The sequence below is a fragment of the Prosopis cineraria genome, unplaced genomic scaffold (genome assembly GCF_029017545.1).
Source record: "Prosopis cineraria cultivar Desert tree isolate PC_DT_omini unplaced genomic scaffold, ASM2901754v1 PC4, whole genome shotgun sequence".
Classification (NCBI taxonomy): Eukaryota; Viridiplantae; Streptophyta; class Magnoliopsida; order Fabales; family Fabaceae; genus Prosopis; species Prosopis cineraria.
Genome location: NW_026555335.1, coordinates 37923464 through 37938580, shown reverse-complemented (window position 1 = coordinate 37938580; position 15117 = coordinate 37923464). Strand labels below are relative to the sequence as shown.

Genomic DNA, 15117 nt, shown 5'->3' with positions numbered 1-15117 from the left:
AAAAAATTTAAGAATCATATATTAATTAACAATAAATTATTTTACTGAACAAGTATTAATATTTTTAAAAAATACATAAATATTTGCATGTATTTCTTATTTAATTATAATATATAAATTAAAAATATATTAATTTAATATAAACTGATTAGATCACGGTTGAATTAATGAATTGTTGCTTAATTAGTTTAATGATTGGTTTGATTTTTAAAACTTTAAAAAAATTTTACACGTATTTCTATTATTTATCGCTGTCTCTTTTACTTCGGAATCATTTTAAAAAAAAAAATCACATCTCTTTTGTTTTGTTTTCCATCATAATACATCCAAAGTTAAACATGACGATGTGTCAAGTGTCGATGAGTCTCTGCAGACCAGGTCAAAAGTACATCACTGCGCTCGTTCCACGTCATGGGCCTTATAGTGGGCCCATGGATCAAGCTGCTGCGTGCGAGTCCAAACAGTAATCGAGGTCGCGTGGTGTTGTTGTAAGCCCAAAGAGGCCCATGAGGCCCAAGCATCAGGACGATAGGTTGATTGGTGGAGGATAAAAGGAGTATTCAGGGTAACGTCGCTATCTGGAATAAATGTAATGAAAACGGACCATATAATGTGGGGTTTTGTGGGTTCTCTCTTTCTTTGTCGAATTGTCATGACGCGTTTAACTTAAACTAATCTTTTTTTTTTTTTCTTAAAGGACAAGAACGTGATTCTAGTTTCCAGGACAATAAGTGGATTTTACATTACTCAAGAACAAATAAAACTATTATAGCTAGTCTCTTGTCAAGAATTCATCCGGCAAGTAACGATTGGGATGATAACATTTTAGAAAATTTTAAAAGCTAACAATTGACAATAGAAGTGTTCAACTTACACCTATCTTAATGGTTTGATTCCATTTTAATCATATCAAAATGGGTATTATCTCGGCTTGAAAATAATTGAGACAAGACGGAAAATAGGTTCGGAATGAGATAAGATACGGGATTGCCATCTGAGCATCATGTCTTGAATATTATTTTTTCTTTTAAAATATACTTTAAATATATTAATTATATTAATATAATTTATGCTTATATTAATTATATTAATTAAATTATAATTTAAAACAAAATTTTTATATTAATAATTTTAATAATATAAAGTAAGCAATGCATGATGATATCTTTCTTTATACTATATTAATTATATTAATAAAAAATATTTTTATATCTATCTATTTAATAATTTTTATTTGCATTGTATTTCTTGCTTTATTTTTTAAAAAGTAATTAGCTTAATACATCTTAAGTAAATAAAAAGAACAATGATTTGGTATTGTATCAGGCTTGTTTATTGTTACTGCTATCATAGCCTAAACATTATTGGTAACTACTATCATAATGTGTTATACACTTTGTAGTTGTGATTAATATAATTCAATAATTAATTTTAAATTATTGTAATTTATTTACTCATGTTGTTCTAATTTTAATCTTAATAAATTATGTGATTTAAATTTTAATGAGTGTTATTATCTAGATCTATCTCCCACATTGTTTGCTTTATTGGGACAGCGAGACATCCCAATTCCCAATAGGAAGGGACAAGTTTAGGGATAAAACGGATCACAAGGCAAAAATTTAGTTTTAATTTTTTTTAAGACATGACACGAGATAAGGGTGTATCGAGTCATCTCATCCCATGAACACCCTTAATTGACAAGGAGCCGAGAAAAGAAGACAAAGAGGGGAACAATTTTGATGTGGCTTTGATTTTTCAAAGGAGAATCACAATTAAGTTATGACCCAAAAAAATTACAATTACATTCTAAAAGAGAAAATTAATAATATGTTTATTTTCAATAAATTTCTTAAAACTAAGTTATAAATATTGATTTTAATAATTGTAAATTTAAACATTTTAATTGCACATACAACATTTAAGTTTTAACTATGATGTTTAATTTATCATTGAGATTTTTATTGATAGTTGTCTAAGTTCATATATACAGCTTATTTTTAAAAAAAATTAACAAGAATTTAACAATTGTTAATTTATTCTCTTGATATTTTCATATCATTTTTCCTTGCTTTTAGTGCCTCCGTTTGGTAGTTCCCTTTCCGCTTTGTTAAATTACAGCAACATCCTCTTTTTAATTTTTAAAACCTGCACTTCAATTATAAGTTTTTCTTTAGAAAAAAAGTATAACAGGATTTTGTGCGGGCATATTATAAAGAAGTCTTTTTTTCCACTCTCCCAAGTCTCTTTGCTTTTTTTTTTTTTTAAAGCACTTCCTTATCGTATTTATAAAATTTTACCCTTGATATTTGATACAAGGTTATTTTCAAGATTTAATAAAAATATATATAAATTTAAAAAATCCTCTTGTATCTTTCACTCTTCGTTTAGCAAATGGCTTTTCCATTTCCTCCTAACATAATTTTGAAATGTTGTCAAAATTGTTTACATTTTACTTATCTTAACGTAATTTTACAATATTATAAAAATAAGTATTAATAAAGATTGATACAGTTGATAATGATTTGGTCTATAATCTAATAAGTTGTGGGATTAAATCTTATCACTTATGTGAGAAATTTGTTGATGGATAATATATAAGTATTTTTTTAAGCACTTCTTAAATCTAGAGACTTGTTCGACTAATTTACCTAATTTTTTATTATAAAAAAATAATCTTGTAAAAGTAGTTTATAAGACTTGTATTAAATAAAGGAAAAATAGTTAACAGGAGCATGAAATAGTTTCAAAGAAGGTAAGTCCTATATAATAAAGATTAAATTCATATGGCGTCCTTAGTCAACTGGATGGGTAAGAATGTCGAAAGGATATGAAGAATGATAGTAAAATTTTAAAAGTTAAATTAAGGATAATTAGAGTTTTGACAAATTTATTTATAAAAAAAAATGAAATGTTCACATTGTTGCAAACAGAAATCAAAGTTACAATTGAATCATAAATGCGTAATTTATAATTAAAACTCTTACATTTATAATAATATGAATTGATATTTTAATCATTTTAAAAAATTATCAAAAATATAATTATCATTACTTCAATATTTTGAATTGATATTACATGGGTTGAGAGAGAGACATGAGTGTAGGATGAAAATATCTGAGCTAACCCCCCCGGTTATACTAGTAAATCATTAAATTAATATTTTAACTAATTTAATAAAATGAAAAATTTATATACTTAACCTTAGCTATGTAGATTTATCATATATTCTCTCTGTTAAAAAATATGAGATATTTTTTGAGAAATTGAATGTAAAAAAATGTAAGACATTTTTTGAGGAGTTGAAGGTTAAAAAATGTAATACATTTTTAATCTTTTGAAGTGTAATTATTGTCTTTTTTTAAGTGCCCATATTGATAATAACTTTATATTTATTATAAAATATTTAATAGGGGTGAATATAAAAAGATAAGGTTAGTTGAAAAGTAGGTAACTATTTTATTGAAAAATGAGATTCGGTTAAAAATACTTTACATTTTTAAACAAGAGAGTATTATTTATTCTATAACAAACTCTTGTTATTAATATTATCAATATTAAAATTCACTTGTTTTTATTTAATTGGGTAAAAGTACATTAATTATATAAGATTAAATGCATACTAAGTCTTACCCTTTAATAAAATACTTTACTTATGACCGATTTGATCACAATTTAATTATAATTTTAATTATTAATCTTTAAATCAGTATTCACTTTGGACTATAATATAAAATATATTTTAAAAATCTTACTTGATCCAAAATATAGATTTGGATAATTTTTATATTTGTGTTTCTGACTATATTACTTCTTTATTTATTACTCTTTTTTTAAAAAAATTATATATTAAATTTTAATTATTATTATCAATTTTTTTAAAATATTTAATAAGAATATAAATGAAAAGATGTTGATATTTTTTAAAATTTAAAATTTTAACTATTATTATTTATAAATTATAAATTAATTAATTATAACTAATGTTATATTTCATAAAAATGTTTTGACTAGTTCAATAATTTTATCGGATATTTTTTTTTATCATAAGACTACAGTAAAAGCGTGTAAAGAAATTAAGATTTAATTATATTTAAAATTATAAGGATATTACAGTCACGCAGCGGAACATCCAAAATCGTGATTTGAGGGATGAATGAATCTCAAAACATCAATGCCCTGCCCTGATCAGACCTTCTCTCCCACTCCCTCGAACTCGCAGAACAAAAAGGACCAATCAAATTGCTCCGACGGTGCTTCCCCTCCATGTCGGCAACCCCTGGTGGACCCCTCGTCAACGCCTTTTACTAATTTCTTTATCCAAACGAGCCAACCCTCCGAGTTAACGGAGGAATGACAGGTAATATTAAATTTTAAAAATTTATAACTTACATTTTTAATTTTATAATCTCATTATAATAAATTTATAATTTATATTTTAAATTTTAATAAAAAATAAATATTAAAATTTAACAAGTTGAATTAATTAATTTTTTTAAACTTGTCTGTCACACTCCCAAAAAAATAATGAGTCCTCACCTAATGTCATTTTATATTTATTCACTTTGAAATGATTTTCTCTAACACTGCTTTATTCAACTCATGCAATGACAAATAGAGTTCAAAAATGGGCCAACTCGACCTTAAAGGGTTAGCCTTTGACAGGCTCGAGTCTAAAAAGGTCAGGCTTAAAAAACCTGTTTTTTTTTTTGAGGTATCAAATTACGGGACCCGACTTTTGAGATAGTTGGCTCAAGGTCCGCCCTGCAGGCTTCAAGCCCTATTATTTTTTATTTTTTATTAAATTTTTTATCAAATTAAATATTAATATTTTATTTCATTACACAACTCGAAAATCTCATGCCAATATATAAATCAAGAGTATGACCATATCAATAAATAAAATCACAGCAATCAAAATAAAACAACTAAATAAAGCATAAACACAAACAAAGTGATAGCATCATAATGACCAAATGAGATAAACCATGGACACAAGTTTGACTAAGAGCAAAACTGAGAATAAGAAAAGAACAAGTAAAAGAAAATCAGACTATAGTTCTATTTGAGCAAGAGGAGGACTTAAAGATGCTATCATTTAAGTCTTTAAGCTTGGTGAAGCACTGTCACAAACGAAAGAGCACAATGAAACATGGTCGCAGATAGAGGAGCACTGTTGGGAGTTGGGAGATGCTATCAATAAAGAGGAATGATGAGAGACGAGCACAACTTATATGAATAAGAGATAAATTGTAGAAGGGCAAAATCGGTGAAATGTAGTTTGGAGAGTTAAGTTAGGAAAATTTAAAGTTAGTTGTTATTTTTTTTAATGTTTTTTTCTTCCTTGCATGTACAAATAGATCATGCTTAAATTTTTTTTTAAATTCAAGTGTTTATTAAAAATTAATTATTTAAATAAAAAAATATTTAAATATAAAAAAAAGTCATGCGAGCTTAAATAGGCTGACATTCGATCCTTTAAGCTAACCTATTTATTTTTAAATTCATTAAAGTCAATTTCATTTAAACTCGAATTACATTTAAAGGGTGGTAGTTGCAAGCCCGACTCCCTAATTAAACGGGGACCCGGTCCAATGAGCTGGGCCTGTATTGAAGAATACTTGCTTCTATTACTTTAGTCCTGAGGTTCTGTTTTGTGAGTCAATATGTCGGCGACTGTGAAACTGAAAGACGCAGTTAGTTACTGTTAAAAAACGACGTTGTTCACCCAATATAAGACAAACACGACGCGGCAACAGCTTTTTAATTAAGAAGGATCCGTCCAGTGGGAATAGGGTTCACAAATACCAGAAGTTCAAGGGCCAATAAATGCGATTTTCAATATTAAAATTACTGCGAAAGCAAGCTAACTGATGACACTGCATCACTGGATTCAAGCTGGTCCTCATGGTCATGGATTCCCATACTCTTTCCCCATTTTTCTAATGTTTCTCTCTCACACTCACCCACGTGCTCTTCCTTATAAGTTGCCGTTTCACTCCACACCCATTCTCTAGATCAGCTTGCTACTTAGATTCCCATTTCGATTTCTGAAATGCTTTGATTCTGATACTGACTCGCACGCCGTTTCATCACTGGTCAATTCGTCGATATGGACAAGTACGAGACCGTGAAGGATTTGGGGGCTGGCAACTTTGGGGTGGCCAGGCTCATGAGGAACAAGGAAACCAAGGAACTCGTCGCCATGAAATACATCGAGCGTGGCCACAAGGTTTGCTTTTTTTTTTTTTGGCCCCCATTCTTATGCAAGATTTCTGTCTGAGAACTAATCAAGTGCTTTAGAAATACTGCAAATTTCGGATTTACTGGAAGTTGCGTTTTGCGTTTCCTTCACAATTCTTGGGAGCAATTTCAGACTAGAAGAAAGGATTCAAGCTTCTTTCCTTTGTGTCTTGGTTGCTAATGTTAATTATTAAATGTCTCTATTTGACTTCTATGATTCTCACCACTTTCTATGACAATTCCAGATTGACGAGAATGTCGCAAGAGAGATTATAAACCACAGGTCCCTGCGACACCCCAATATAATCCGCTTTAAGGAGGCAAGCAATTTATTATTTGCTTTTTAGTTCAATCATCGCTGGGTGCGACATTTGATTTGATTAACTCTAATTTCCATGGGTTCTGATTTTTCAGGTGGTTTTGACCCCCACCCATTTGGCTATAGTGATGGAGTATGCAGCTGGAGGGGAGCTCTTTGAAAGGATCTGTACTGCTGGCAGGTTCAGTGAAGATGAGGTGAATTATTTCAGACTTTCTTGATTCCAATGTTATTACTATTACTATTACTACTCCTATTGTTGCCATACTCATTTTATTTCCTTTGTTTCTTCAGGCTAGATATTTCTTTCAGCAGCTGATCTCTGGTGTGAGTTTCTGTCATGCCATGGTATGATCATACTCAAGTGTCTGAGAATTCATGGAAACTACTCTCATATTTTCTCAAAGTAACACCATGTTAACTTATGCTTTGACCTTCGTTTCAGCAAATATGCCACAGAGATTTGAAGCTGGAAAATACTCTTCTAGATGGAAGCCCTGCACCTCGCTTGAAGATTTGTGACTTTGGTTATTCCAAGGTATCGCAATTAATATCATCACAATTGAAAGGTTAAATAATAACTTGGCCAGGGTTATAGTTATTGGACTTCTTGTTATTTGTGGTGTAGTCATCTTTGCTGCATTCACGACCCAAATCAACTGTTGGAACTCCTGCTTATATAGCACCTGAAGTCCTTTCCAGGAGGGAGTATGATGGCAAGGTAAGATATAGATCTATGGGAGCTTTATCTAGATTTGGTTATTTAGATTTCCTAGTTTATCAATTAATTATCACTAGTTTGCTATATTGTTTCTCTTATAAGGCAACTCAGAAAGTAGATTTTGATGATCCTAGTTGCTGGATGCATCCAATCTGATGCATAAGTGATATGTTCATTTTTCAATCATAATGTTATAACTTATAAGCTACTTCTTTAAATTCAATGATTATGTTTTTCTCTGTTTGCCATTGTTTAGTTGGCTGATGTATGGTCATGTGGGGTGACTCTCTATGTCATGTTGGTTGGAGCATATCCATTTGAGGACCATGCAGACCCCAGGAATTTCAGAAAAACAATTCAGGTATGTTATGTTATCCTTATTGATGCTGATTTTTGAATTGTTGCACATGTAATTTTCACATAATTCTTATCCCCTTTTTCTGTCCTATTCTGCAGCGCATAATGGCTGTCCAATACAAAATCCCTGATTACGTCCACATATCTCAAGATTGCAGACACCTCCTTTCTCGTATATTTGTTGCAAATCCATTGAAGGTATGTTCTGATTTTTGAAGTGACTTGATTTTTGCTGTTATGCCAGTTGTGCTAAACTGTCATGCTATTTCAAATGGACTCTATTTTCTTGCCAATCAATTATGGGCCTTCATAAAAGTGAATAGAAAATAACTGAGAAAAATTGGTTGTAAAACAAGCCTCACTGTTGTTGGATATTTATATTAAGGGTAAAAGGCAACAACGAACCCCACACTTAGGTTCCTTAATTTTTTTTTCCCTTAAAAAAAAAAAAATTGGATAGAAACTTGGGGCCTATTTGGCAACTTGTTTTGAGAACAGTTTTTTGTTCTCCAAAATAAAAGAATAAAAAAATTTGTTTGTTAATGTGTTTTTAAAAAGCTTTTCGGAGAATAAAAAAACAAAATATTGTTCTGGAGAATAGAAAAATAAAAACAACTTTTAAATATTCTGGAATTATTGTCTTAAAAAATAAGGGAGAATGAGAAAAAACACTTATTTTTATTATTATTATTTTTTTATTCTTAGAACATGTTTTACAAAACACAAGTTCTCTGAACAATAAAATAAAAACAGTTTCTTAGCTTGTCTATCTTGTTCATCTTCATCATCTAGTCCACTTTCATAAACTTGATAGGATACTTGAACCTTTGCTCCTCTTTCTGCGCTACTGTAAAACATCGGATTTTGGTCCTTCTTGTCATCGATTTCCATTTTCCCTTGCCTTATCAATGTATAAAATGTCACTGTCCAATTCTATCTTTGAATAGTGAGTGATATTCAAGGTAGGCGGTTGGCGTCTTCTGAAATTTGGGTTCCATGTAGGCTCTTCAGAGTACATTTGCTGGCTACTGGTTATATGTCTAACTTTAACATTCAAGGAATTGGCTGAAAACCTTATGTTTCATTTTGTGCTCAACAGTCAATGTAATCATATAGTTTTCACATATCTACATCTCCACCAGGTTGCAGCCAATATTATGTCCTGCTTTATGCAGCTATATTTAAAATGTGATTGTTGTAGAACAAAGATGCTATAGAAAATTTCAATGCTCTGCATGTGGGATTACTCATCAAGATCTTGTTTCTATGGAGCTAATTGTCGGGGAATTTTCTTTACAGAGAATAACTCTCATGGAGATCAAGAACCACCCATGGTTTTTAAAGAACCTTCCAAGGGAGCTGACTGAATCGGCTCAAGCTATCTATTATCAGAGAGACAATCCAAGCTTTTCTGTTCAAAGTGTGGAGGGGATAATGAAAATTGTGGGAGAAGCTAGAAACCCACCTCCAGTGTCTAGACCTATTAAAGGTTTTGGCTGGGAAGGTGAAGAAGGTGAAGGAGATGATGAGGAAGCTGAGGTGGAGGAAGAGGAGGATGAAGAAGATGAATATGACAAAAGGGTCAAAGAGGCTCATGCCAGTGGAGAATTTCAAGTCAGTTAAGCAGTATGACTCTTGTTTACTTGTTGATTTTTTTCTTTAAAACAAAAAAAATTAGTCACCTATTATTGTGTAACATAATTAATGACTGCTATCAACTGGCGAGGTTTCTAACTTTATAGTCTTGTTCATATGTTGTGCTCCTTGTATCATCAAGAACTCCATGTATGCGAACAATAGTTGTCTGATTACATCCTAGATTACTCAATCCCTTTTTTAACTGGGCACCTCAAATTTCTCGTTTCTTTGTCGCCACTCCATAGATCAGATTCATAATGATTATAAAGTCTTGTATGGAAATATCAGATGCTAATCTCTTATTTCCAGAATTGGATCTGTGATGTACAAAAGAAAAAAAAATAATTTTCATACATAGTCTAATGTTGAATAAACTTGATATAGTTTTTATTGCGGAAATAGAAGAAGAGATTAATTATAAACTTGAGTTATCAAGGAGGACATTAGAGTTAAAAGATTTCAGCTTAAGTAGGAGTAAGATAGAGTATTTACATTGTATTTTAATAAGAGGTTTGTGAGTAGTAATTTGGAAGGAAATTGAGTAATTAAATTATACCTCAAGTAAAAAGTTTAAATATTTGAGAGCAATTATTCAACATAATGGGAAAATTGATGGAGATATTGCACATATGATACAAGTTGGGTGATTTAATTAGAAAAAGGTTGAAGGAGTTATTTGCAATCATAAAGTACCCAATAAACTTAAAGGAAAATTTTATTGAAATACTATAAGACTAACAATATTATATGGTAATAAATGTTGGGCTTTAACGAAACAGCAAAAGTATAAAGTTGGATTAGCAGAAATGAAAATATTGAAATGGATGTGTGAACATACACGTAAAGATAAAATTTGAAGTGAGCGCATATGATAAAAAGTGAGTATCGCATATATTGAAGGAAAAATGATAAAAAAATCATTTGAGATGGTTTAAATATGTACAATGAAGGCCACGTGAGGCACTTGTGAGAAGAGTGAAATATATAACTTTGAGCTCTGTCAAAAAAGGTAAAGGACGATTAAAGAGAATACTTTGAAAAGTTGTTGATCAAGATTTCTTAATTAATAATATTTCTAAAAGCTTGATAAATGATAAAGTACAATAACGTCGTATAATTCATGTCGCTAACCCCATCTAGTGAGATGAGGTTTGTTGTTATTGTGATGTTGAGTGACGTACATACACCAAACTAGTGAAATATTGATACAGAGACATGTAAGTGTAATAGGTCACATCCAATTCATATTGACTAGGTATACACACTTTACCTACAAAATAATTTTTCAATTCTAAACCAAAAGATAAACTATGTTTTAATTATGAAGGTATCAGTCATTACAGTTCCTGTATGAAACAAAATCTTGGGGAGCACATGGTGCAAAATGCTTCTGTCAATTTGGTGTTACTGATGCTGAATTTGGACATTCAACCTCCTGAGCCATACAGAATGAACAGTCATATGGAAGACATCAAATCTCTTTGGGGGGTCATTGGGCACAAAATGTCTCTGCACCTGTTTTACTCTTCTCTGCATTCTCAGATACTGCCTCTGAGAAATTCCCGTGAGTATCTTCTTTATGTTGGCTATGTCCTTTACGTCTATCTGCACTGAAAATGACCTCCAATTCAAAACATCACTGAAGGGTGGCACATAGCTATCTGAAATCAAAACAGGCACACATTCTGCAAATATGGCTTCCACTACTCTGGGGCTTGCTACCTCATACCCACTCGGACACAGGCAGAATCTGCTACTTCTAAGCATATTGTAGTAAGACGCACCCTTGGGAAGTTCATCATAGACCTGCACATCTTGGTCTCTGTCTTTCCATTGCTGGAGAAGTAGGTACCTTATATGGCCATGGAGGCGACCTGCAAAGAAAGCGAGGATGTTCCTACGAGATGGAGAGTAGCCTCCTAATAGTCCCGTGATTTCCCCTGTTTCAAGATTAATTTCAGGGAGTGAAACATCCTTCGCAGGGTTGAATCCTTCTGACGTATTTGCATTGCACAGAACCCTTATGGAGTTGTAGAACAATTGAGGTACGCGAGAAGATGTACTTGGCCCCTGTGAAAAGTTGCCAAAGATTTCATTATAAGTCAACCAGATATACACTTGGAATTCAGAGTAGACAAAAGTCATAATTTTGGACGACAATTAAGGATCGACAAGCACAAATTACACAGATTCGCAACAATATTATGAGTTATCGAAGAAGGTCCACAGAGAGAGTTTTTTTTTTACCCAGTCATGGCAGGAGAGCATGAAATGATCAAGTCCCATGCTTCGATTCCAGAAAGGGTATTTATCGGATATAGTCTGTACGTAGTCGATCACAGAGAGGCCGATGGAATTGGTATCGCCGGAGGGTGTAAAAAGATGTGCCACCATCATAACCACACTGAATGGCAAGAAATAGACAAAAGCTTCATCTGGATCAATCAGTACGATAATACTTGCCCTTTTCAATTTCGTGTATGAATCTTCCTTCTGTGGAGTATATGCTTTTGCATGGTCCATCATGGAACAACGGAGGATCCCCTTCCTCGTACACAAATATCTTGAACATCTTCTCCATCTTCAGGTAACTCCTGTGCAGACTTTATCATGATTAATCAATAGTCACGGTATTGTGTTCGAGGCTTTCATGTGAAGAAGAGTTTAATTTGTACCTGTGAAAAGCATTGGGGTTTCTGTAAACCGGGCCTTGAGGAACGTAGTCTGGGTCTTGGTGGGTTGATGTGAAGTTTCGAACTTTGCTAGCTTCTCTAATGGAAGATCTCACTTGGGCCAATCTTGCTTGAATCTTTTTCAGCTTCTTGTCCTTTTCATCAGTAACAATGCTCACTTCTTCTGTGCCTTTACGGTTCAATTCTTTGTCAAGCTTGTCACCTCCCTAAAGACCCACCAACAAAAAGAAGGATGAGAAAAAGTACCTCACAAATAAAGGAAGGATAAAAAAGAAGAAGAAGAATTTGAATATTGAAACAGTTCTGATGGAGTTCTCACAAAGTTCTTGTAAGTTGCCGTTTTTATTTGTACTGAACCAGATGAAACCTGAGCTTCTGATATCTCTGTGAAATCTGAAGTATTCAAAGAGGGTGGAGAGTACGGAGGTTTTTCTTCGTTTAAATAAGAGGATGCTGAGAAAATCCTCGTAGGAACAACGGCTAACGAGAAACTTGGGAAGAAACAACTCAAGAAAGCAAGAAATAATGAAGATGACAGTATGATGAACAGGACCACAGAATCAAAAGAGAAGGTTTGATTTTCAGAAACTCTCATGTTCAGTTCTTCACAGTATCTTTACCTATAGCCATCCTTTATTTAGTATTGAGCAGTGAGCTACGAAGTAGTATGGGGCTGCGATTCATTTCTTGGTGCCAAGAGATTCTTTCCTACATAGGCAGTTATTCTTAGATACCGAGACTTGTAATATGAGAGAAACAAAGATACTTCATGACAGTTTTAACAATTTTATTTAAGTATCGAGTTTACGTTTGTAATTGGAGTGGCTAATCTGTGAGGCCGGTTTAAAATGCTCGAACTTAGAAAAGATCTATACAATCAATTTCAACCTTAACACCTCAAGCCTCAAGTTCATTCGAGCTAATTAAAACATTTAAATTTTTAAATATTATTTTATTTCATTTTTTTAGTCAATTTCAATATTTATCTTAAAAAGTTAAGTTTTTCAATTTTTATTTAATTTTAATTTAATTTTATTTTGTATAAATTGGCCTATTGACTGAAAAACATATTATACTTAGAAAATATGGATAGAATTTTGGAAAATTTGAGAGTGTGACGTGTTCATATTGATGTATAAGAAGTTTATCATTAATATATAAAGAGTTTATTTTTAAAAATTTAAAAATTTATTAAGAGTTTATCATTGATATACAATAGTATGCATTAATAAATATAATAAACTGATTATAATATAATATAATAAATGTTATGTTGTTTGCTTAATTTGATTTTATAATATAAGTTATATCTGTAGAAGCTCTTTTTATTTTGGGCCTGGCTTGAACTTTTACAAGTTTATTTGGGTGACCGAATAAGCTATAATTTTTTTTTAAATTTTAAATTTGATTTAAAATTTTTTAAACTTATTTAAACTGACTTGTCATGCTAGATCCAAATTATAAGCTCTATTTGTAGTGTATGATACCCAACATTATATATTATTGCGTATCTCTCATAACTAGAACTTAGCCGGTGGTATGTTCGCGGGGACATTTATTTTGTTGTAATTTGTTTTTGATGAGTAATTTGATATATATAACTTACAGGTAACGAATGTGATTTTTCAGGACATTCATGGTTAAATATAATTTTTGTTGACTGGCAAATAAATATTATATATAATTTTTGTTGCATGAAATATAATATAATGAAGGAAGAATGAACAAAAATTTCAATCACAAATTGAGAACAATTGTAATATGAAAAAAAAATAGGATAACAGGGTCGTATTCATGCCATGTGTTCCTTTGTTGAATTTTGCAATTTTACACTTTGGAATCAAATTAAGATTTAAATTTAAAATTAAATTTGAAATGATTTATTATTTTTATATATAAAAAAATAAAGTATTTGAACATAAATTAGGTTCGGGATGATTTATATTTTACATTTAAGGAATAATCAAATTATTTTATATGTTTGTACAATAATAAACTTAAGTTTTGTTTATACTTTGACAGGGGAAGTTTGGAAAATAAATATTATATTATATATATATATGTATATAATAAATTAGTGATTACCAGTTTTATATATTTTATTTTTCTTTAACTAGATTTATCTATTTAAAATTTAAATTAATATTTAATTATGAAACAATTTTATAATATCTTCCTGTATTTTAACAACTTTAAAGCATTATCTTCCATTTACCTCATCAGATTATATAATCAATTTATTTTATTTAATTTGAAAATATGCACCATATTTCTCCTCTAAAAAAATATAGGTTTAAAATTTAAAAATCTTCTGGATTTAACTAACTCGACACACTTTACTAAACAATTTGTAGTTAGTTATTTTTAAAATAAACTCTATAAATTAGGATTTTTAATTAAAAAATATGTGCAGTATAACATCTAATAATAGATAATAGGGTAAAAGAATAAATTAATTCCTAAACTACAGGTCCAAAAATGATATAATGTGGTAAATTAAAATGAAAATTTTTATTTAAAAAGGTGTCCACATCTAATATTTGACCAAGCCTCAAATACAATTGTCACGTATCTCTGAGTCAATAGAAGAATACATGTGAATTTAAAAAAAAAATTAAAGTATACTTTTAATCCTTTAACTTTATATAAGATTTTAATTTGATTCTTTAATTTTATAAATTATCTTTTAAGTTATTTATCCTTAATATTGTTAGTTTCAAATGATTATTTTTTGTGTCAATCATTATTATTTTTAAAAAATAAACTTAATATGTCAATATTTGAAAGTTTCATGTAAAAATTTGTTGGGATAAAACTAATAATATTAAAGTTAAAGGATTAAAAAGATATTTTATAAAGTTAAGAGATTGAAATTAAACATTATGTAAAATTAAAAAATTAAATGCATACTTTATTCAATAAAATATAACAAAAATGCTATGAACAATATAAAACATGTTTGTTTGTAGTCTATGCTACTCATTATTAGGGCTGTGTAAAAGTCTCGTGGTCTCGTTCGGTCCGGTCTGATCCATGAAAATCCAGTCCTGTCCAGTCCTATAAAATGCTAGTCCTATAGGATCAAAAAGATCCAAAAAGACAGGACTATTTTTCGGGTAAGATAGACTAGAGACCAAGCATCTGGA

At 30.7% G+C, this 15117-nt stretch overlaps 1 protein-coding gene and 1 pseudogene across 1 annotated transcript; one reads left to right on the top strand and one right to left on the bottom strand.

The window, feature by feature from the left end:
• The first annotated feature begins 5781 nt into the window (after positions 1-5781).
• On the top strand, positions 5782-9480 carry LOC129308730 (serine/threonine-protein kinase SRK2A-like). The gene is made up of 9 exons (XM_054950061.1): positions 5782-6232; positions 6489-6563; positions 6658-6759; positions 6857-6910; positions 7008-7100; positions 7191-7283; positions 7540-7644; positions 7740-7838; positions 8940-9480. The coding sequence occupies exons 1-9, from the start codon at positions 6113-6115 to the stop codon at positions 9261-9263; spliced, it is 1065 nt and encodes a 354-aa protein (XP_054806036.1). The 5' UTR covers positions 5782-6112; the 3' UTR covers positions 9264-9480.
• A 907-nt stretch (positions 9481-10387) lies between these two features.
• LOC129308729 (probable glycosyltransferase At5g03795) lies at positions 10388-12764 on the bottom strand (annotated as a pseudogene).
• Between the last annotated feature and the right edge of the window lie 2353 nt (positions 12765-15117).